Consider the following 25026-nt stretch of genomic DNA (forward strand, 5'->3'; position numbering starts at 1 on the left):
GCTTACATAAAGTTGTGTGTCATCGGCATAGCAGTGGAAGCTCAGACCACACCGACGAGTAATCTCACCTAATTGGAGCATAGAAATGTTGAAGAAGATTGAACCGAGAACTGACCCTTGAGGAATACCTCGTGTGAATGAAGTAGCGGCAGATTTGTATTCCCTAATAAAGACATCATACTGGCGATCACTGAGGTGTGATGTGAACCAAGAAAGAGCAGCACCAGAGATGCCAATAACTGAAAGACAGGACAGTAAAATGTCCTGGTTAACTGTATCAAAAGTCAAGGAGAACTAGAAGAGCGGCCATCCCAGAATCTGCGGTTATCAGTAAGTCATTGGCTACCTTAAGTAAAGCAGTTTCAGTGCTATGTAGGGCTCTGAGTCCTGATTAAAAAGGCTCAAGCAGGTTATGCAGGTTTAAATAATCATTGAGTTGAGCAGCAACAACCTTTTCTAAGATCTTAGCTATAAATGGAAGATTAGAAATTGGGTGATAACATTTGAGCTGTAAGGGATCTGAGCCAGGTTTTTTAAGACAGGGGTTACAGCAGCAGTTTTTAAATCACTTGGAACAACACGGGTGTGGAAACTACAGTTGATAAAGTGAGAAACGGGAGCGGTAAGTTTATCAGTGCAAGCCTTCATCAGTAAAGTAGGTTAAAAGAACACATTTTGAGTCAACAGATGCAGTGAAAGAGTAAATAAGAAAACGTCAGATGTCTTGAAACAGCTGACAGAAGCTGATCAGCTCCTCACCTTCGACCAGTGGAAGCCGAGACTGCATCAGCGTGTAACTGTGAATGGGGAGTATATTGCAGGGGGCAAGCATCAGAATTGCTACCTAAATGAAAGGGAGTGATTGTCTCGTTATTTCATAGACAGACCTTGTATATGCAAACAGTTCTTACACTTTCAGTGAAGAAAATGAAAGCTTCTGTCGTTCATGTGAGACCCCCAGCTTGGACCCTCACTTTGGCTGAGGAGTTTGATTAGAGTGGAACAACATAGCTGGGCACACACGTCGGTGACATTCCAATGGACTGACCTCAGTCAGCCTCTGGTGGTCCCGCTGATCCTGATGTTTGTACATGAGTGCCATCCATTGCATCTGGGATATCTGAGATGTCTGAAGAACACGACTGAGTGTCACTAATAACACTTTAGTTCAGGAGAGATGCATTTGACATCCAGGAGTTTCACTTTACACTAAACTGACAAAGCATCTCTTTGACTGCACAGATGTGACAACGATGGCCAGATATGAAGGAGCAGCTCAGTGGTAATAAAGCCCATATTTGGGCCTGGGTGCAAGTAAACACAGAAGCCCCCAACTGTGTGCCAGTTTGTGCTCAGAGTACTGAGAAATTGTCACCGTGAGAATCTACTGAACTTGATACTTGTTAGGCTACGGAAAATTAAACACGTGGGCTTACTGTACAACTTGAACCATCATGCTGTCAGGAAAGTCAAGACCCCCTTTTACATCCCGAATAACTTGCAAAAATGAATAAACAGAATCTTTAGACCTGTATGCCTGTATACCTGCATTGTTATTACTCTTTAATTTAATATTGTTCTTTATCAGTAAGGTGCTACTGGAGTATGTGAATTTCCCTTTGGGATTAATAAAGTATCTATCTATCTATCTATCTATCTATCTATCTATCTATCTATCTATCTATCTATCTATCTATCTATCTATCTATCTATCTATCTATCTATCTATCTATCTATCTATCTATCTATCTATCTATCTATCTAGACCTAGAATGTTATAACCCTGGTCAAGGCGCAGTGGGAAAGCCCACCATGTGAAGATACAGTGATCAGATGGTGTGAAACGTCATCCATGGGCTTTAGGGAACATATGTAACATTTTGGATTTCTAGGACTTCCTCTTCACTCTCTCCATTCTGATGATGTCGGTTATGAAGTCGTTCATCTCTTGACTGTCTCCGTGATGAGTCATGTTGGTGGCTAAGTGGCTGCTACCTCAGGAATCTTTGTCTGCTGACTGATGTGGGCACTTGGTGGTCTGCATGTGCTGATATTCTACATGAAGAGCCATGAGTCAGGCACCGTTCACTCTTTTGTGTATTTCGAATGTCTTTGTAGTTTGGCAGCATGGTGGCGCAGTGGGCAGCACTGCTGCCTTGCAGTAAAGGAGACCTGCAGGTTCGCTTCCCAGGTCCTCCCTGCGTGGAGTTTGCATGTTCTCCCCGTGTCTGTTTGGGTTTCCTCCCACAGTCCAAACATATGCAGGTTTGGTGCATTGGCGATTCTAAATTGTGCTTGGTGTGTGCGTGTATGCCCTGCGGTGGGCTGGCACCCTGCCCGGGGATTTGTTCCTGCCTTACGCCCTGTGCTGGCTGGGATTGGCTCCAGCAGACCCCCCGTGACCCTGTGTTAGGATATAGTGGGTTGGATAATGACTGACTGACTGACTGACTTTCTTGTTCTTTATGTTTTTCACCACCCAGCTTCCAGCTTCCTACTTGTATGCCTGTTCAGACCGAAGCCTGATGATAGCAGTGGGCCAATGGCTGGGTTGGGATGAGTTTCTTCTGGGCTGGCCAGTGAAGTTCCTGGCTTGTTCCTAAGCTTCTTTTGCAATCCTACCACTCATGTTACCAAGATTGTGACACCATCTGACAACATCAAGTTCTGCATCAACATTTTAAATGAACTGAAAGCAGCATAAAGAATGATTTGAACACATTGCAGCAGTCAATCCTACTAAAAGTAAGTACATCTTTATTTTTCAGTACCCTGCATATTTGTATAATTTCTTAATTTTACAGTATTTTCACGATTAAAAAAAGAAAAGCAAACAAAAAAACAGGTGTTAGGAAATTTTATAAATTGTGTTTTGAAAGACATACTGGTGTCTGTGGAAGAAAAATATTGTAATTTAACAAAAGGAGGTCTTTATTAGCATTAATGCTGATCCAGAACTTTAGCTGAAGTCCCGAATGCCCAATTAGCACAGTGCACACTCTCTTTATCTTGAAAGTAGTCTCCCCTTCTCTTAGCTACGTCATAAATCAATCCCAAACTGCTTAGTTCATGCCAGATAAGAGTCGGGTCACGTCTGGTGGCTTTTTGGTGACCCTTAGTCACATATTTGCAGTTTTGTTGCTTATGGAAATCATTAAAGTCCTAACAGTAACAGTCTGTCTTCAAACTCCAAGATCCTGCATTAACAAAATCAGGACAAAAAAAAGTCACATCACCTTCACTCAACACTAATGATGGCCTGTGGGAATATTTGATGGGTTTGATTTACTTAATAAATACTTATAAAGATGCAGATTGGGTTCAAACTGGCAAGAACATAACAGAGTTAACATAAATGGAGCCAGTTTATAACTTCCTCGCATCGCTAAACATCAAAATATATTTTCTTCTAGTGAGAGGATTTACAGCTAAGAGAGTAGAACACAAACCCTGAATAGAAACACACTATATATCCACATATGTACATGCAACACAAAGTGAGCAGATATTCTTCAAAGATGTCTTCTGGTTCAGTGGGACTAATGATTAGAGTGCCAGAGTGAGGCAGTTATAAAATACTGTTGAGATCTGCATCATTTCCTCTTGCTTTTTCTATATTAAGAAGCAAGTAATTCTCATCCATCCACTCTTTGAATTAATTCAGGATGCCATAAAACAGGGGTAGGCAACGTCGGTCCTGGAGTGCCACAGTATGTGCAGGTTTTTGTTCCAACCCAGTTCCTTAACGAGAACTCAATTATTGCTGATGAGGCACATATTGCTTAAGTGACATTTTAATGCTTCATTTTAGTGGTCTCGCTTGTTAAGGTTCTCCAACCTTAATTGCTTATTTCAATCTTAAACTGCTGCATTCAGTGTTTTAATTGCTCCTTATTAGCAATAAGATGTAAAAGACAAAGCAGCCAGCAGTTCTCCAGCTAGCTTTTTTCCAATTACATCTGTGTGTGTTCATCATGCACGGTTTGATTTAATAAAACACTTAATAGAAAAATGTGACAGACTGAAAATGATATGTTTTAGGCTTCAAATCATTTGGATGATATCCTTGGAAAGGAAAAAAATCTATGATATAAAAGCCTTACATTGCACAGACTAACAAGCCATACAATTAAATAAGGTCTGAGATTGGCAATGATTGGTTTCTAATTAAGCAATTGGGTTGAATGAAAACCTGTAGCCACTGCGGCTCACCAGGACCGACATTGCCTACCCCTGTTTTACATCTTATTGCTAATAAGGAGCGATTAAAACACTGAATGCAGCAGTTTAAGATTGAAATAAGCAATTAAGGTTGGAGAACCTTAACAAGCGATACCACTAAAATGAAGCATTAAAATGTCACTTAAGCAATATGTGCTTCATCAGCAATAATTGAGTTCTCATTAAGGAACTGGGTTGGAACAAAAACCTGCACATACTGTGGCACTCCAGGACCGACGTTGCCTACCCCTGCCATAAAAGATACAGTATGGATTGGTAAGGACTGGAACAGAAAATTTCTCTATATGCAGATGATATCCATCCATCCATTCATTTTCCAACCCGCTGAATCCGAACACAGGGTCACGGGGGTCTGCTGGAGCCAATCCCAGCCAACACAGGGCACAAGGCAGGAACCAATCCCGGGCAGGGTGCCAACCCACCGCAGTGCAGATGATATGGTCTTATATATATCAGACCCAGAAAACACTGTCCCTGCTGTTTTAACAGCACTAACAGAATTTCAAAAGATATCTGGTCTTAGAATTAATCTGAAAAAAAGTATACTCTTTCCAGTGAATTCACAAGCATATAATATCAGATTAGACACCCTACCTTTTACCATAGCAGATCAGTTTAAATACCTAGGGGTAAATATCACAAGTAAACATAAAGCTCTTTATCAACAAAATTTTGCCGTCTGTATGGAAAAAATCAAGCAAGACTTGCATAGATGGTCAACCCTTCATCTCACTCTAGCCAGAAGAATTAACGTTGTTAAGATGAATATCCTTCCTAAACTTCTCTTTTTATTTCAAAATATTCCAATATATATCAATAAATCGTTTTTTAAACAGTTAGATTCAATAATAACCTCATTCATTTGGAACTCAAAACACCCACGTATCCGAAGAGCGACCCTACAAAGACCTCAGGCAGAAGGTGGCATGGCTTTACCTAATTTTCATTTTTATTACTGGACAGCAAACATACAAGCCATAAAAACCTGGACACAAATAAATGAACATACACAGGCTTGGTCCACAATAGAAATAAAATCCTGTAGTACTTCTTTATACTCCCTGCTCTGCTCTCCAATAAATGAAAGTTATCTCAAATATACTAATAACCCAATTGTGCTTTACTCACTCAGAATATGGAAACAAATTAGAAAGCATTTTAAGATGGGAAATCTTTTATCAGTGGCACCTCTGCAAGAGAACCACCTCTTTCGACCCTCACAAACATATCCAGTTTTTAATACCTGGAAAAGATTTGGGATTAAAATGCTCAGAGATCTTTATATAGACAACATATTTGCATCTTTTGAACAATTATGTTTAAAATTCAACCTCCCAGCTACACATTTCTTTCACTATCTTCAAATTAGAAATTTTGTTAAACAGAAACTGTCGGATTTTCCTCACCTTGTACCCTCCACCGTGCTGGAAAAAATACTGCTCAATTTTGAGGAATTAAACACCATTTTTGCATTATATAAAATCTTATTAGAGTCCCTACCTTTTAACACTAGAATTACCAGAGCCTACGAAAAAACTCGTAAATCCGTCCCACCTTAAATCGCGTCTTAAATCCGTTTGCACCTCTCCGCCAGAGTCCTTTGTCATCTAAATGTGCTGATAAAGCTACTAGCAGCCAGCTATTCCATCCCCCCACCGACTTAGAATGAACTTCTCTCCTAGCTCAAGCCTTGCCTTGATTTTATTACCTGGGATTGAAGTGGAGTTTTACAGTGGAAATAATTCTAGCGTTATTTGGAATACACGCATTTCATGTGTGTTCCATTTCTATAGTAGGCTGTGCAAACACATTTTTAAAACAGATACGTTTTTGATATTCTAATAGTAAATGACAAAATGTAGGCATAAACTATATAACGTATGAAGCCTGAAGTCCATATATCAAAGAAACACTTTCACAAAAGGTACAAATAAGAGAACACGTGCGCTTTCATTCAAAAATATAAAAAAAAAAAAAGCCGCGTTAGCATGCCGCATTGACATTCTTACTACAACCACCGCGGTGGCGTAATGGTATCAGCCCGTAACTGCGAATCAGAGGGTGGCGAGTTCGATCCCGCACGGCTCCACTTCGAGAAATGAACTGCTCTTATTCTTACAATTTTAGAATAACAACATAAATTTGATTTCAGTCTGTAACAGCCGGTGTAACTTATCATACTGGTAAAGGTTAGCTTTTTTTTTTTTTTTTTTTAATTCACTTTTCATTCTCGCAGTCGCATTCAGAATCAATACATACAACCCCATCTGACACAGCTGGTTTCACATAAATAAAAGTGCACTTTTATTCAAGACTATAACCGAAGAATAAAGAAAGCAAGTTACAGTTGGTGGTTGATACAACAGCTTGCGTGGTGCAATGTTAAGAACTGCTGATTTCCGATCCGTGCTATATAAAATCATCACATTCAAATATTAACAGTTCCCACACACCCAAGGTCCGCCATTCCTACATTTACGACATGTGTACTTGTTGCAGTGTACACACCTCTCTGTGCTATGGTTCCTATTACAGTGAATGAGTACCTGACACTGTACTTTCTTCCCTGGGGGAAGCTGAGGTCTTGGAACGGAAGTTTGTTGACGCTGTATCACCTTTTCCTTTTCCATCGCCTTTTCCTGTAAGAAGCGACGACGAAGTTCCTCTGCAAGGTGAGCCATGAACACTCTTCTTTCCTCAGCGGACCCCGTGCATGCCTTATACAGTACGTGTGCGTTCATCGCTGCTAGGTCAAGGATGTTGTAGAACACAGCAACCGGCCACCTGCGTGTTCCTGTGCACACTGAACAAGCACGCACCTTCTGGTCCATGATGTCAACGCCACGCTGGGGAAAAAAGAAAGACAAATATATGTGACATTTTGAAGAAATCATTTTATCACCAGAATAGCAGCAGAATACTTCGTCACACTAATATTTTTTTCATTAGCATACCTTCATGTGGTTGTAGTCTGTGACCGTGTTTGGTTTTTTTTTTTTTATCTTGCCCAATCTCCACATCATGGTGCATTTTGCTGAGAATGCAGACAGACTTCATCTTTTTGGGCACATACACTGTCAGCATGGCACTGGGAGATCTAAACACCAGCGTGGAGAATTGTTTGTGTACTGAACTGACTTTAGCTGCAGGTGGAAGTTCCCGTCGCACTTTATTCATGGTGCCAAGCAGAGTTGTATTGCGGTGCAGCAGTCTATTAGCCAGCGAAAGTGACGTGAAGAAGTTGTCTGTTGTTACGGTTCTGCCTTTGTCCAGAAATGGCTCCATAAGCTTTATGACCACAGACTCGGAAAGTCTTTCTCCCGTGGGACGACTGGGATCTTTTCCTAAATAAGGAGTGGCATTGCACATGTACTTTGTCTCCAAATCTGCCACAATCCAAAAAGGCAGAACCGTAACAACAGACAACTTCTTCACGTCACTTTCGCTGGCTAATAGACTGCTGCACCGCAATACAACTCTGCTTGGCACCATGAATAAAGTGCGACGGGAACTTCCACCTGCAGCTAAAGTCAGTTCAGTACACGAACAATTCTCCACGCTGGTGTTTAGATCTCCCAGTGCCATGCTGACAGTGTATGTGCCCAAAAAGATGAAGTCTGTCTGCATTCTCAGCACAATGCACCATGATGTGGAGTTTGGGCAAGATAAAAAAAAAAAAAACCAAACACGGTCACAGACTACAACCACATGAAGGTATGCTAATGAAAAAAATATTAGTGTGACGAAGTATTCTGGTGCTCTTCTGGTGATAAAATGATTTCTTCAAAATGTCACATATATTTGTCTTTCTTTTTTCCGCAGCGTGGCGTTGACATCATGGACCAGAAGGCGCGTGCTTGTTCAGTGCGCACAGGAACACGCAGGTGGCCGGTTGCTGTGTTCTACAACATCCTTGACCTAGCAGCGATGAATGCACACGTACTGTATAAGGCATGCTCGGGGTCCGCTGAGAAAAGAAGAGTGTTCATGGCTCACCTTGCAGAGGAACTTCGTCGTCGCTTCTTACAGGAAAAGGCGATGGAAAAAGAAAAGATGATACAGCGTCAACAAACTTCCGTTCTAAGACCTCAGCTTCCCCCAGGGAAGAAAGTACAGTGTCAGGTGCTCATTCACTGTAATAGGAACCATAGCACAGAGAGGTGTGTACACTGCAACAAGTACACATGTCGTAAATGTAGGAATGGCGGACCTTGGGTGTGTGGGAACTGTTCATATTTGAATGTGATGATTTTATATAGCACGGATCGGAAATCAGCAGTTCTTAACATTGCACGACGCAAGCTGTCGTATCAACCACCAACTGTAACTTGCTTTCTTTATTCTTCGGTTATAGTCTTGAATAAAAGTGCACTTTTATTTATATGAAACCAGCTGTGTCAGATGGGGTTGTATGGATTGATTCTGAATGTGACTGCGAGAATGAAAAGTGAATTAAAAAAAAAAAAAAAAAAAAGCTAACATTTACCAGTATCATAAGTTACACCGGCTGTTACAGACTGAAATCAAATTTATGTTGTTATTCTAAAATTGTAAGAATAAGAGCAGTTCATTTCTCGAAGTGGAGCCGTGCGGGATCGAACTCGCCACCCTCTGATTCGCAGTTACGGGCTGATACCATTACGCCACTGCGGTGGTTGTAGTAAGGCTGTCAATGCGGCATGCTAACGCGGCTTTTTTTTTTATATTTTTGAATGAAAGCGCACGTGTTCTCTTATTTGTACCTTTTGTGAAAGTGTTTCTTTGATATATGGACTTCAGGCTTCATACGTTATATAGTTTATGCCTACATTTTTGTCATTTACTATTAGAATATGAAAAACGTATCTGTTTTAAAAATGTGTTTGCACAGCCTACTATAGAAATGGAACACACATGAAATGCATGTATTTCAAATAACGCTAGAATTATTTCCACTGTAAAACTCCACTTCAATCCCAGGTAATCAAATCAAGGCAAGGCTTGAGCTAGGAGAGAAGTTCATTCTAAGTCGGTGGGGGGATGGAATAGCTGGCTGCTAGTAGCTTTGGTTTATCAGCACATTTAGATGACAAAGGACTCTGGCGGAGAGGTGCAAACGGATTTAAGACGCGATTTAAGGTGGGACGGATTTATGAGTTTTTTCGTAGGCTATGGTAATTCTAGTGTTAAAGATCCAAGAGGACATTGGGAAGAAGATCTCTTAATCAATATATCAGAAAAGGAGTGGAAGGTAGCAAAGCAGAGAATTCACTTGAGCTCAATATGCGCAAAGCATAGAATTATTCAACTAAACATTATATATCGAGCTCATCTGTCTCACTTAAAACTGTCCAAAATGTTTCCAGGCCAGGATCCAACCTGCGAGCGCTGCAACCAAGCTGCTGCCTCACTGGGTCACATGTTCTGGGCCTGCACCAAACTAACATCATTTTGGACCAAAATTTTTAAGTGCCTCTCAGACAGCCTTGGTGTCACAATCCCTCCTAACCCACTAACAGCTGTGTTCGGTGTTCTTCCAGATGGACTTGAATTAGAGAAGGACAAGCAAACGTGATTTCATTCACTACACTTTTGGCACGCAGACTTATTCTGTTAAATTGGAAGAATCCCAATTCTCCTCTGATAAGTCAGTGGGAAACCGATGTTTTATATTATTTGAAATTGGAAAAAATCTAATTCTCAGTTAGAGGATTTGTACAAAATTTTTTCAAAACCTGGCAGGATCTGATCAATATTATTTTAGAATAAGAAGAAATAATTATTTCCGCATTTCTTTTCCTTCACCATTTATTTATTTATATATATATATATATATATATATATATATATATATATATATATATATATATATATATATATTTTTTTTTTTTTTTTTCCTTGTTTATTTTTGCCCTATTAAAAAGCCCTAAGCAATTCTCCTTTGGCCATGCTCTCCTTCTCAAGGGTGGGGTTTGATTTGTCTTCAATTCTTTTTTGTATAAATTGATCTATTTGTATGGAATGATTACAATAACATTAATAAATAAAAAAAAAAAAAAAAAAGATACAGTATGTTATTGGGTTTAAAACTAAGGCCTAGCTGGGTGTCATCAGCACACATGTGGAAATTAATGTGACATAAAGTGAAAAAAATGACAGTTCAACTATTGAGGTCTGCAGGACACCATATTTAACTTTTGAGTATAATGACATAAGTAGTCCTGTCAGCACCTTACTGGACATACTGGAATCAATTTGATACATGCAAACTAAACCAGGAGAGCACCCAAGAGCCCAAACATAATTTTCATCTCCAGATTCAGACTCAAAGGTGCCAAACCCTATTCCTCACCCTTCCAAACCTCCATCTTGCAGAATTCATTTTGATCTCAAGCTACAGACACAAAAGAGGACCTCCAATTTTGTAGAGATTAAGTAACTAGCAGAGGATGCTGGTCACTTGTCACAAGGCCTGAGTTGGCTGATTGTTACACTGGAGTTAAACCAAACCCAAAACCCTGGATAGAGGGGCTCAGTGAAGGAGGTGTTGAACCTGTGCAGGAGGGTCATTGTGTGTGAGACGCTATAAAATGACAGAGAGCCAGCAGGCCAGTCCAGATACACACCTATTCTGGGGCTGTAGGGGGCGCTGATTAGAGTCTCCTTGTTGTTGTGACACACAAAATACTGAGAATCAGAACGGTACAAACTCCAGGACTTGTCATTGTATCCAAGGCCACACTCCCTGCCCAGTCCTTCCCTGCTCATTCCTTCATATGCCACTCCAATTGCTATACTTTTTCCAGTCCACTCCACCTCCCAGTAAAAGCGATTCCCATTCAGGGCCTCTCTACACAGAACTTGCTCCCAGCAGTCGAAACTCTTATAAGTACCATAACAGTGCTTTGTGTCATCACAAGTCACCTTCTTGTTCCCTTCAGACAGACAGAGCCACCTGTGTGCCGTGTTGATGTCCAGTGTGAGTGGACAAGAATCTGAAAGGACAGAAAACAAAATGAGTGAGGAAATCTGGGAGTTTGTAATGGGACTGGGGGCGAAGCACAACATAGACAATTAACAAGATCCAATCAGGAGCTGAGCTGACAAGACACTAATAGTAAAGAGCTCATCTGATTGGAGAGAATCTGTGGGGATTAAAAATTAAATCATAAAAAGATGACAACAGACAACGAAGTGAAAGGCAGGCAAGCTGGACAACTAGAAGAAGCCCCAGTAGTCTGGAATTATGGGAAACACCATATGGTCACCGTCGAGGTCAGAGTTCTAATCAAGTGTCCACACTGACCACTGACTTTATTAAATGACACTGTTTATTGTCACCGTTAATTTTAATTTAAAATCAATCCACTGCCACACTTCATCACCAAACTGATTTTCCTTCCCTCACAATAAGTCTCTGATCCTTGTTGTGCTCCTTCCATTCCCAGTCTTTCGTTCTTCCATTTCCAATGGTCTATTAAACATTTAGGGGTCACCCCACAGGTCAGGGCTACACTACCTGTGATTGAATTAGCATCATGACTGACATCTTGTTGATTTACCAATCAGGAGACAAAATGGACATTGAGCATCTAGTGCTACGCAGCTCATGAGACAAATAATCCTTTAAGCAAACTGAACCTGCTTATTCAATGAATGAAATACTCAGTTTAATAGAAGACCTGAAATAACAGCGAAATAAAAGAAAACTAGGAAGTGTAATTGTACTTTCTGGTGATTCGTTGGCCTAATGGTTAGGGCTGCTCCTTCACAGATTCTACCTTCAGATTTTGAATCCTGGGCCTGGTTGTTGTCTGCGTCACATCTGTATCTTTTGTGCGTTTGCAGATCTCTCCTCCATTCTACCAGCAGCTCCTCAGGTTCATTTCTTTCCTGCTGAATGCCCCATGTTCCAGGCAGAGCATACACTACAGCAGACATCATGACCGACTCACAGAGTAGACATGGAGGAGATGACTGCACTTCTCATTGATCTACCTACTGCTTTTGTCACAAGATGCTCTTTCTTTCTTGTTTTTTTGTTTTATTGTTATCAAGTAACATTAATTTCTGTCAATACATATTTGTTTTTTTTTCCTAGTCCAATAGTCGGAACTCAAACTTATTATTGCCTGAAGTTTCTCTTGGTGTTTCAAACATACGAATAAGAAAAGTAAATATTCTGTCCCACTTCCTGAGCCATGATGTCAAAGGACTTCAGTGTACAGTGGAACCTCGGTTCACAAACGTCTCAGTACACGTACAACTCGGTTTACGACCAAAAAGTTTGCCAAACTTTTGCCTCGGTTCACGACCACACACTCGGTGTACAAACAAGCCATTTTCCCTTTTGGTTTGTGCGCGCTGATGATTTCCGCATGTGTTGCATTATTCTCGGTCAGACATGTGTGCGTTCGCTGTGAACTCTTTGTGCTCTATTTCATTTCCCTTCCGGTTCATACGCCTCGATTACTGTATTTAAAATCGTGTTCAGCCTCTCCCTGTTCATTGTTCTCAGTCAGACGTGCGTGCTTTACATGTGAACTCTTTGTGCTCTACAGTATTTTGTGTGCTTTTGCAGTTAACCATGGCTTCTAAGCAAGTGAAGAGTGGTGAGAAGAAAGTTTTACAGAAAATTGAAATCGAAGTAAAGAAAGAAATTATTGAAAAGTATGAGCATGGCATTCGTGTTACTGATCTTGCCGCCGAGTACAAGAAGTCAAAACCTACAATTTCGACTATTCTAAAGCAGAAAGAATCCATTAAAGCAGCTGATGTTGCAAAAGGAGTTACAGCGTTAACCAGGCAGAGGCCTCAAGTGCTGGAAGAGGTGGAAAAACTGTTTACCAGTTTACTCATTTACCAATTTGAGAACCCTCCTGCTTTCAAGCAGCACAACGTAAACAAAGCCAGACTGCCAGTGATGTGGAGGGCAAACACGAAGGGTTGGGTCACAAGGACTTTGTTTTTGGAATGGCTGCACGAGGCTTTCGCTCCCACCAGCTAAACAGCTAAAAACACCAGAAACCCAAGAAATCACAAGAAAGAAAACATCCCTCCATCATGGAGCCAGACTCTCCCTCAAAACCATAACCTCCTGTCCACTCATTTTCTCCTCACTTCATGCCAGACGTCGACTCATGCAAGGTTAGTTTTCTTGGTGGTTTATGGTTAGTTTTTGTATTACAGATTTTTCAAATGTTCCTTTTTTTCCCCTGTGCTTAAAACTCATTAAAAAAAGTGTTTATACAGCAGTCGGTTGCAAGGCTATAGCGCGAACTGCTGCAATGTTACAGACAGACAGACAGACAGACAGACAGACAGACAGACAGACAGACAGACAGACAGACAGACAGACAGACAGACAGAGAGAGCGTGTGCTGCTGAGAGGGAGCCTGGGTGTTTGTGTCAGTGTTATTCAATGTTTTTACATTAGTTTACTATTACACTGTGCATTCTATGGCATAATTAACTATATTTGTGCTTAAAAATCTTTAAAAAAATTTAATTACATACAGTTCGTACGGTCTGGAACGGATTAATTGTATTTACATACAATCCTATGGGGGAAATTGCTTCGGTTCACGACCAAATCGGTTTACCACCAGAGGTTTGGAACGAATTCTGGTCGTGAACCAAGGTTCCACTGTACACCGATTGTAGACCAATCTCATATCGAACAGCATAGAAGTAGATAGTACATTTCACGTAAATCGCACATCACTGTCAAAAGTTAAGAGCGAATTTTCAGTATCAAAGCAATGACTGTGGGGTGGATTTATCTTAACACATTGACTACAGGACCATTTATTACTAGAACGCTGCAGTATTGGTCTGTGAATATATAAAAAATAATTAACTCAATCAGAAAGCGACAGCAATTCTGTTAAAAATGTAAAAAAAAAAAGAACATGTAAATATCTCCATTTGAATGAGCCCTTGAAGTGTAGCACCACACAGAGTGAAGGCTTAGCAGCACAAGTGTGTTTCTTTGTGATGTCTGTGTTTGTTGCACACAATACATTTGGTCATTTTTGGTGACGGCACTTAGTGGGCATCAAAATGTCCTAGTAGTTCTGTCCTGACAGTTGTGACAAGTCAGACCACCTTTGGATGAAGAAACGGGACAGTGACCCGCATCAGTGCCAGAGCCAACAGGTTCATCCAATTGATTGTCACTATCTTGATTGCTGTCATCTTTATTAATCTGGCAACAAATCTAGTTGTTTCATAACATCAGCAGCTTCATCCCTTTTCTACAGACTATCTATTTATAACACATCTGGTATGTCTCATTTCGACATACTCAATGATTTAACTTGTATCTTGCATTCAAAGTGTTAAAGAGCCATTATTTTGAATAGATTTTTTCATCGCCAAAAGGCTGGAATTATTTAAATTACTTGGCATTACCAAAACTCTCAGTTTAAAATTGGATGGAAGAATGTCAGCAGTGTCTCCTTATTCTCTACCAACTTCAGAAGTGTCCCACGTGGTGCTGGTCCAGTTCTAGAGAGCTGTCATTGAAATCCTCCTCACTTTCTCCATGACAATTTGATATGGCAAAGCATCGGCTCACTCAGAGCATAAACCGCAGCAGAAAAGATTACGGCCCTGAAACTGCACTACAGTGGAACCTCGGTTCACGACCATAATTTGTTCCAAACCTCTGGTCGTAAACAGATTTGGTCGCGAACGGAAGCAATTTCCCCCATAGGATTGTATGTAAATACAATTAATCCGTTCCAGACCGTACGAACTGTATGTAATTAAATTTTTTTAAAGATTTTTAAGCACAAATATAGTTAATTACTCCATAGAATGCACAGTGTAATAGTAAACTAATGTAAAAACATTGAATAACACTGACACAAACACCTCTCTCTCTCTCTCTCTCTGTCTCTCTCTCTGTAACATTGCAGCAGTCCGCGCTATAGCCTTGCAACCGACTGCTGTATAAACACTTTTTTTAATGAGTTTTAAGCACAGGGGAAAAAAAGGAACATTTGAAAAATCTGTAATACAAAAACTAACCATAAACCACCAAGAAAACTAACCTTGCATGAGTCGAGGTCTGGCATGAAGTGAGGAGAAAATGAGTGGACAGGAGGTTATGGTTTTGAGGGAGAGTCTGGCTCCATGATGGAGGGATGTTTTCTCTCTTGTGATTTCTTGGGTTTCTGGTGTTTTTAGCTGTTTAGCTGGTGGGAGCGAAAGCCTCGTGCACCCATTCCAAAAACAAAGTCCTTGTGACCCAACCCTTCATGTTTGCCCTCCACATCACTGGCAGTCTGGCTTTGTTTACGTTGTGCTGCTTGAAAGCACGAGGGTTCTCGAATTGGTAAATGAGTAAACTGGTAAACAGTTTTTCCACCTCTTCTCTTTCTTCTCACCACTCTTCACTTGCTTAGAAGCCATGGTTAACTGCAAAAGCACACGAAATACTGTAGAGCACAAAGAGTTCACAGGTGAAGCACGCACGTCTGACTGAGAACAATGAACAGGGAGAGGCTGAACATGTGCTTAAATACAGTAATCGAGGCGTATGAACCGGAAGGGAAATGAAATAGAGCACAAAGAGTTCACAGCGAAAACACACACGTCTGACCGAGAACAATGCAACATGTGCGGAAATCATCAGCGCGCACAAACCGAAAGGGAAACTGGCTTGTTCGTATACCGAGTGTGTGGTCGTGAACCAAGGCAAAAGTTTGGCGAACTTTTTGGTTGTAAACCGAGTTGTACGTGTACCGAGACGTTCGTGAACCGAGGTTCCACTGTACTCTGCTCAGCCTTCGTGCATCGGAGTTATCAATCAACTTACCCAGCAGTTTACTAGCCTTAGAACTCCAAACACTCTATAAACTGGAAATTTTACACCAGCAAGATTCAGACGTGTCCGTGCAGCTGTGGACTCTTCAAACATCACTGACTGCAGCTGGAAGCCACACAAGCAGTGTGAGAGACTACGCCAACGCGAGGGCATCAGTGCTAGACAAAAGGCCTATAAACCTGCGCTTCCATCTATTCTGTTGTCTAATGTCTGCTCGATGGAAATTAAAATGGACTATTTAAGAATGGATGTAACCACCCAGCGTGAGGTGGGAAACTGTTGTGCCCTGATTTTCACCAAGACGTGGCTAAATTCTGTTATTCTGATAGCACCATTCATGTGGATGGACTAACACCATTCTGTGTGGGCAGGAGCCATGCTCTTAGCAGTAAGTCTTGAGGAAGAGGTGTATTTCTGTACACGAACAGTAGTTGGTGCACTAGCAGTAAAATTATCTCAAGCCAACTGCTCAGAGTTCCTGAAGCTGAAATGCTGACCATTCGACTTACCAAGGGAGTTCATAGCTATTAGCATCACAGTCTTATACATTCCCCCAAGTGCGAACACACTAGAGACGCACTATCCACACACTCTATCAGTTGGTCAGTGCGATGCAAAATACAAATCCGAACTGTGTTCATATTATAGCTGGAGACTTTAACCAAGCCAACAATTCACACCATAATTATTACCAACATGTGGACTTTCCAACAAATGGAGAAAACACCATAGACCAAGTTTGCACAAACAGACACTTAGGGCAGCCCCCCTCTCCGCCACCTTGGAAATTTGGACCATCTCTCTGTCTCTTATACCAGCATACAAGCCACTGCTAATTAGAACAAAGGCGTCTGTGACACAGATAAGGATCTGGCCATAGGGAGCAGCTTCAGCACTACAGGACTGTTGTGAATGCACAGACTGGAATGTGTTCAGAGGGTCTGCCACTGTCAACCAGGATGGTCAGTAGGCCGAGTCATATCCAAGTGTGTGACCGTCATCAAGAATGTCACCACAGGTGCCAACCAGAAAATTAGGGTTAGGATTAGGGTTAGGGTTATAGAGCATGAAATGCGGCCTTCATTTGATCCACATGAGGCAACCTGAATCGAGGCGTGAGAGCAGCAAAGATTGCTTTTGGACAGAAAATCCAGGGTCACTTCATTGATTCTAAAGACCCCCGGCATACAGTCTATCACAGACTATAGGTCTCCTCCACCAGTCTGTGACGACAGCATTGATTTCCTCAGTCCACTTAACACAACAACACCATTGATTTCTAGAGCACTTTCCCACACAAATGGCGGAGCTCAAAGTGCTTTACATGATGAAGAAAGAAAAGTTTATAAAAAACAAAAAGAAGATTAGGCAATACTAAGTAACAAAGAATAAAGTGAATCCAAATTGGCTGAAGAAATAAAAACATTTGCAGGGGTTCCAAGGTCACGGACCACCCATCCCACACTGGGCATTCCACCTGACACAAATGATCTCAATCAGTCCTCATGGTTTTCAGGCTTCACTTATTTCAGCCGGTTGGTAGAAAAGAACAACACAACAGCAGCGGACGATGAAGCACTCTGTCTCGACCCAGCTGATGTTCGGAGGACACTGTGAAGGGTCAACCACAAAAAGCTGCAGGTCCTGTCAACAAGGCATGGTGTGTACTCAGGGAATGTGCTGACAAAGTGATGTGTGTCCTTACAGACATTTATAATTCCTCCGTGAGGCAAACCGACTTCAAGCCGACTACTATCGTACCAGTGCCAAAGAAGTCACCAGCATCAACACTCAATGACCCTTTCCCTGTAACTCTCACCCTTATTTTGATGAACTGCTTTGAAAGACTGGTCAAGGACCATATAACATCCAAACTCCCTGCAACGTTCGAACCATTTGATCCACTTCAGTTTGCGTACCACCTTAACCGCTCCACCAATGATGCCAAATCAGCAAAACTCCATATGACCATGGCCAATAAAATCAGTTATGTGCAGCTGCTCTTTATTGATTTTAGGTCCGCTTTAAATCAAGTTAACCCCCAGCACTTGACCTACTAGGCATTAACACCCTATTATGCAACAGGATATTGGGCTTCCTCACAGACAGACCCCAGACAGTACGAGTTGGTAAAAACATCACCATGAGCACTGGGGTCCCCCAGGTCTGTGTTCTGAGCTCTCTGATGTTCATTGTGATGACTCACGACTGTCTTGCCAGGCATAACTTGTTTCTTCAGATTCGCAGATGACAAAACTGTGGTGCACCTCATTAGCAACAATGACGACTTGGCCTACAGAGTGGAAGTGAACCGACTCATTGTCTGGTGTGACAACAACAACCTGTCACTGAATGTCATCAAGACAAAGGAGATCATTGTTGACTTCAGGAGGAAACACATGGTACATACTCCAGTTATAATCCATGGCAACACTGTGGAGTCAGAAAGAAGCACAAAGCTCCTGGGAGAGCACATCATGGATGACCTGACTTGGACTACAAACACCTCCTACTTTGTCAAGAGTAAACCTCCACAACATTCTACAGAGGCGCTATAAAGAGAATGTGGACCAGCAGGCTGACAGTCTGGTATGGCAGCTCCACTGTGATGAATCACAAGAGTGTTAAGGATGGCAAAAGGAATCATCAGAACCACCATCCTGTCTATACAAGAACTGTACTTGTCACGCTACCTTAGGAGAGCCAACAAGATAGTCAGGGGCATCACCCACACAGCCCACGCACTGTTTGCCTTCTGGAAAACTCTACCACCATGTGTGGTACAAGACTGGTGAGACCCAGTAGGAGTTTCTTCTCACAGACCATCAGATTACTAAACTCCCAGCAATAACAAACAACAAGCTGACCTATTGGGACTGTTGAATTTCTGGACACACACAGACAGACTGTTTGGACACATACTGCATATAATTATGATCTCAAACCTCCTAAAATGCTGTAGTCTGTGCCTTATGCTAATGCTTTTCATCACTTTATAATGATTCACCAATCTGTCTATTAGATTATACACACGAGGGACGTTCAGAAAGTTTACACACATTTTTTTAACTCTTATTTATTCAGAATTTCAAAGACAAATGACATCACTTTTCTACACAGTCGCCTTCCTTTGTAATGCAATTTTCCCAGTGTTGTACCAACTTTTTACTGCCTGATTATTACTCCTCTCGCCTTCACCGTTTCCAATGAAAATATAAAAGTGTGGAAACTTTCTGAACGTCCCTCGTATATTCTGTCTGTTATGCTGCCCGTTATGCCTGTCTGTTGTTGTGTAACGTGCACTTGTCTTTATATTTGTGCTCATACGTGGAGTCTGGAGAAACGCAATTTCGTTCAGCTGTGCACTCCTTGTTGTATTCAATCCAATAATAGACAGGAATCTTTAGAGTTACCGCCTCAGTGAGCCTTTGGGTTGATAAATACGCCAGCTGCTTTTCAGTTATTATAAATGGACATTTTTAGTGAAATGGTGAAGTCTCTGTTTTTGTATAATTAAACGACATTTTGATATTTTCTTAAAATCCTTCATGTCGGAAATGTTCTGAGTGGACTTTAACAGAGCAATTTATTTGTAACACTGGAAAAATGTGAGTTTCAGGTAATTCATATTCATATTATTTAATTCTTTCAAAAAGTTAAGTGCTGTTAACTAGAATTGTGAAGTGGGCAGGCATGTTGACAAATGATGTAAAGGTGGACCCCTTGCTTTGCACTCCCAGGACCCTTTGAGTCATACGACCACAGAACGTGTGCCGCTGATGAAGGTTGTCTTCCTTTCCCTCTCCTAATAGCACAGAGATGATGACTGACTTTCTCCAAGGTGTTTGCTGCCCACGTTTGCCTTCTCTTGACAGACTGCAAGTGTGTGTGTGTTTTTCCACTTCTGTTATCCTTCCTAGAGATTCTCTTGAAGAATATTTGTTACCACTGTTAGCCTCATCGTGAACTGGACTCCCTGGAACTCTGGATGACTTTCTCTCTCTCAACAGGTGACCTTCTTTAATTTTCTTCACAGGTTTTCCTCTGTATGAAATATTTGTTTTTCAATTTTATTAGAACATTAGAACACTCTGGATGAGAACAGGCCACTCAGCCCAACAAAGCTCGCCAGACCTGTCCACTTATGTCTTCCAAAAAAACATCAAGTCAAGTTTTGAAAGTCCCCAACGTCTTAAAGTCTACCACACTACTTGTCGCATATTCCAAGTGTCTATTGTTCTTTGTGTAAAGAAAAACTTCCTAATGTTTGTACGAAATTGACCCTTCACAAGTTTCCAACTGTGTCCCCGTGTTCTTGATGAATTCAATCCTCTTTAATAAAATCCCTGTGTGCGTCCAGGTGTCCGTGTGTGTGTGTCTTCTGGTGAAGTGCGCATGCGCGGGGCACGGTGCAATGCACGATATTACTGTCAGAGAAAGTTACAGGCATTTTACGGAAATACAAGCCAGTATTACTGCGAGAGGAAATTAAAGGTACACAACACAGTGACGCATATTACAGCCACATACAAGCCAGTATTACTGTCAGAGGAGATTAAAGGCATATTACCGACGCGCACGCCTGTATTACCGCCAGAGAAAATTAAAGGTATATTACGGACGTACAAGCCAGCGGATGTACAAGACAGTATTACTGTCACAGAAAATTAAAGACACACAATACATGGCGGCAGCCCACGAAGAACGGTCAGCTCAGCAAGTAAACATCAACAAAAGAAAGGCTGAAAGAAAGAAAAATACGACCAACAAAAAGAATGAGGTCAAAGTCCCTTGCCATTTAATATAGACTGTTTGTTCCTACTAATGTTTATGCACTACTGTTCTAGCGTCCGTTATTGTAATGGGCTTAATGACTAGTTTAAAATAACCGTCTTGATCCACTGGACTAATTCCCTTCATAATTTTAAACACTTCAGTCAGGTCACCTCTTAATCTTCTGTTCCTTAAACTGTAAAGGCTCAGCTCTTTTAATCTTTCCTGCATAACTCATCCCCTGTAGCCCTGAATCAGCCTCGTTGCTCTTCTCTGGGCCTTTTCTAGTGCTGCTTTGTCCTTTTTGTAGTCTGGAGACCCAAACTGCACCCAGGACTCCAGATGAGGCCTCTCTTGTATTATGTATTTGTTCTCCCCCTTTGTTCTCAGTTTTTAATTAATTCCTTATAACCTCATTTGTATCTCACAACGTCAGCAAAAATGAGCTCATTAGTAACAGATGAGAGTGAATTAGGAACAGATGGAGATAGGGACTGGAAAGGGAGAGACTTGAAAATAAGAGCAAATAAAAAAGAAAAACAAAAGAGAAAGAAGAAGAAGGGATGTGGGTGCAGCACTTGTTTGAGAGGTCGACCCCATGCTTTTCTTTCCTGAGAGCCTGTTCACAATTAAAGAGACTCCCCCAGATGCTTTCACCTCTTGAATCTCTCTATCCCATAATGCACCAGTCTCAGGACCCCCACACTTTCAGCTCATCAGTCACTCGACACTCACACAGAGTTTTCTGCTGGTTACACTTTTGTATCATAACCTGGCCTGAGATATTAAAAGAGAAACAATTTCAGTTCTGGTGGTGAAATCAGTCAAAGCCCAAACTCACATTGTAAAAACTCCTCTCTGCTCTGAGGTTCAGGAGGCTGGAGGGTGAAGATTGCAGCTTCATGACCTGAAAATGAAAAGAAAAGAGAGAATGAAAACTGAGAAGATATACACATATAAACCCTTGACACATATTTTTAGGAAGTCACTGCACACTGGGTGACCAGCCATTATAGGCCAGTAAGCTTAATGTGCATCACAGGAAAATTAATGGAAGGAATTATTAAGGACTAGCAAAATACCCGCGCTTCGCAGCGGCGAAGTACTGCTTTAAAATTTTTATTAAGAAGAAAAGTAAACCTTTTTAAACTGAGGGAAAATATCCCAATAATTATTTGTTAAGGATCTGTTTGTATACCACGTTGTCAGTTCGCCCCTCCGGTTGTAATATGTCCAAGCTGTGTGCTGAGCTCACTCTTGAGCATTCAACGTATAGTTGGCCATGTGAAAAGCAATCTTGCCTCAAATCAATGCCAACCTTTTGTAGGGTCTGTCCCTGAGACTTATTAATTGTCATTGCAAAGCAGAGCCTTACTGGAAATTGGAGGCGTTTGAATTGAAATGGGTTTCATCAATAACTTCACATCCAGCTTTTGAGAGTTGAAACATTCATAAACATCAAAGTGTCCACTACTCAAATTGTCACCTGTGAATCTAAGATGTTTAAGAGGCATTGACGGTTCTCCAAAGGTGTAAAATATTTGGCCATTTTGGTACACTTGAAAGCGACAACCAAACAATTCAGCGGCACCCATCAACTCACAGGCAAAACCATAGGTGAAGGGCTTAAGCATTTCACTCTTCTAGTGCTCCTGTGTAGTAGAATTATCTCTTGTACCGTCATCAGTCCACACCTTGAACCTGTCCCAGTCATTCAATACATAAGACACAACGTTACTCCGGATATCAAGAGTGAGCCTGATATGGCCATGCAATATGTAACACAGAGAATGGAAAAAGCAGGCGCCATCTCCGGGCATGGAAACCACTCGGTAAGTGACAGTTCTTTGATCGATGGTGATCAGCTCGATAGACATGTTAATGGGGGGAAGGTTGGAACGATAAAGAAAATGGGTACCTGAACAATGTAAACTAAGTCTAAAATACCTACACAATAACTATAATCGTAATAAACGAACAATAAAACAGCGGAGAAGCTGTGGATTAAATAAAAAGGCTGCAGTTTTCAGCAGGGAGACGTGAATACCGTGGCGAAGCAAGGAAGGGAATGAAGAGACCGGAGCGACGGACGGCCTTATATAGGCAGGCAGCCAAATACGTGGGAGGCGTGGGGATGGGGGACCCAATGCCGCCTCATACGGCGACCGAGCTACAGGACGTATATATGTACGTAAGTAGGATTCAGTTAGCGTTGGGAACCCGCGTACCAGATTTGTTGAAGATGGGACCATAAGTAACAAAGACCATTGGAAAGTTCAATATGGCGGCCGACAGTGGTGTCATACCACTGAAATAAGTACGTACATTGGTTTCGGTTAGCGCAGGGAAGCCGCCTACCAAATTTCGTGAAGATGGGGCCATAAATAAGAAAGTTTAACATGGCAGACGTTGTCAACCGTTATGACCGTTACGCATAGAATTTCGAAATGAAACCTGCTTAAGTTTTGTAAGTAAGCTGTAAGGAATGAGCCTGACAAATTTCAGCCTTCTACCTACACGGGAAGTTGGAAAATAAGTGATGAGTGAGTCAGTGAGGGCTTTGGCTTTTATTAGTATAGACTAGCAAAATACCCGCGCTTCGCAGTGGAGAAGTAGTGTGTTAAAGAGGTTATGTAACCATATATATACATAAACATATATACATATATATACATATCTACATATACACAAATCTACATATACATATATATATACATATACATATACAAATTTACATATCTACATATATATATATACAAGGTACTCGTCGACATACGACCTATGCAAGTTACGACTGTTCGACTTTACGACGCGTTTGACTGTTTCCCCCACCAGCTGTTGGCAGCGCCAGTTTCCCGCACTCTCAAGTCTCGCTACGCAGCAGTAAAAATATACGCAGCAGTGTTGCCCCACGTGTGTTTGTGTCTTGTTGTTTTGGCAATTTTTGATAATAATATAACCCTAACATATAACCCTATAATATTAACACTAATAGCAGCTTTCTACTCAAAACGGCAAACTTGAGAAGCTGCCAGCATCAAACCCAGAAGCTCTTGATTGGGCAGTTCTTAGGATTGCACTACGCAAGCAGTCGCATCAACTGCTTACCGCAACCTGCTTTCTTTTTTCTTCTTGAATAAAAGCGCACTTGTTCTGTTATACTTGTACTTGTGAAAGTGTTTATTTGATATTTGGACTTCAGGCTTCACACCAGTCATTCTCAGTCACACACACCACTCACATCCACATCCACAGTTATCCCAGTCTCGTTCGTGCACAAGTTTTATATACAATCATCACATTCAAATGTTAACAGTTCCCACACACAACTGCTGACTCCCAATCAAGAGCTTCTGGGTTCGATGCTAGCAGCTTCTCGAGTTTACCGCTTTGAGTAGAGAGCTGCTGTTATTGTTAATATTATACAATAAAAACATACATTTGATTTACGTCTGTAACAACCGCTGTAAATTTATAGTGCTTGTCAAAGTTAGCGTTCACGCTCGCCCCGATCTGACACTGCTCTTTTCAAATAAAGACGCGCTATAACAGAGGTGAACTCAGATCAGAGAAAACAGAAGCCCTCCCCGCAAGAAATGTCGACTCACAGTGTATGAATGGCGTATGGAAGTAGTGTGTTAAGCGTTATGTAAATACTTTTGCTGGATTTAACAGTGAACAAGAACTTGATGAGATTCGTGAAGAAATAGTGAAACTGTCAAAAGACCTTTCATTGGAATGTGAAATGGAAGATGTCGAGGAGTTGCTAGACCGGGAATCAGGTGAACTTATGAATGAAGAGCTGATAGAATTGGAAGAAGAAAGAGTGGCGGAAGAAGAAACAAGAGAATTGGAGTAAGACGAAGAGGAGGAGGTGCCACAAAGAATGTTCACCACAAAGGGATTGTCAGAAGATTTATCTCTACTGAATAAACTCCTCGCTCATTTTGAAAAAATGGACCCAAATATTGAACGATTTGCGAGGATTGAACGGATGGCACGCAACACATTTCGTCCTTATTGCGAAATTTATGAAGAGAAAAAAAAAACAAACAATTCAGACGAAGCTCACTATGTTTATGAAAAGAGCAACTCCTCCCATCACCCCGTCCGCAGCCTCGCCTGATCAGATGAAGGCGATATCGACAACCCGCAGCCAAGCACCAGTGGTGCCAGGAATTAAATGTACAGTACAGTAT

General features: G+C 41.3%; 2 protein-coding genes across 2 annotated transcripts in view; one reads left to right on the forward strand and one right to left on the reverse strand.

Moving 5' to 3' along the window:
• Positions 1–25026, forward strand: part of LOC114651549 (tripartite motif-containing protein 16-like) — a 451159-nt gene that overhangs the window by 80223 nt on the left and 345910 nt on the right. The gene's annotated exons all lie outside the window — the stretch shown is intronic.
• LOC114651550 (tripartite motif-containing protein 16-like) overlaps positions 10147–25026 on the reverse strand; it is a 39008-nt gene continuing 24128 nt past the window's right edge. Inside the window, exons 5-6 of the mRNA XM_028801351.2 lie at positions 21669–21734; positions 10147–11216 (exon numbers count right to left, since the gene is read on the reverse strand). Of these exons, the coding sequence (XP_028657184.1) occupies positions 10678–11216; positions 21669–21734 (605 nt within the window). The 3' untranslated portion in view covers positions 10147–10677. The remainder of the gene's footprint in view (positions 11217–21668; positions 21735–25026) is intronic.

This window comes from Erpetoichthys calabaricus, chromosome 5, assembly GCF_900747795.2.
Source record: "Erpetoichthys calabaricus chromosome 5, fErpCal1.3, whole genome shotgun sequence".
NCBI lineage: Eukaryota > Metazoa > Chordata > Cladistia > Polypteriformes > Polypteridae > Erpetoichthys > Erpetoichthys calabaricus.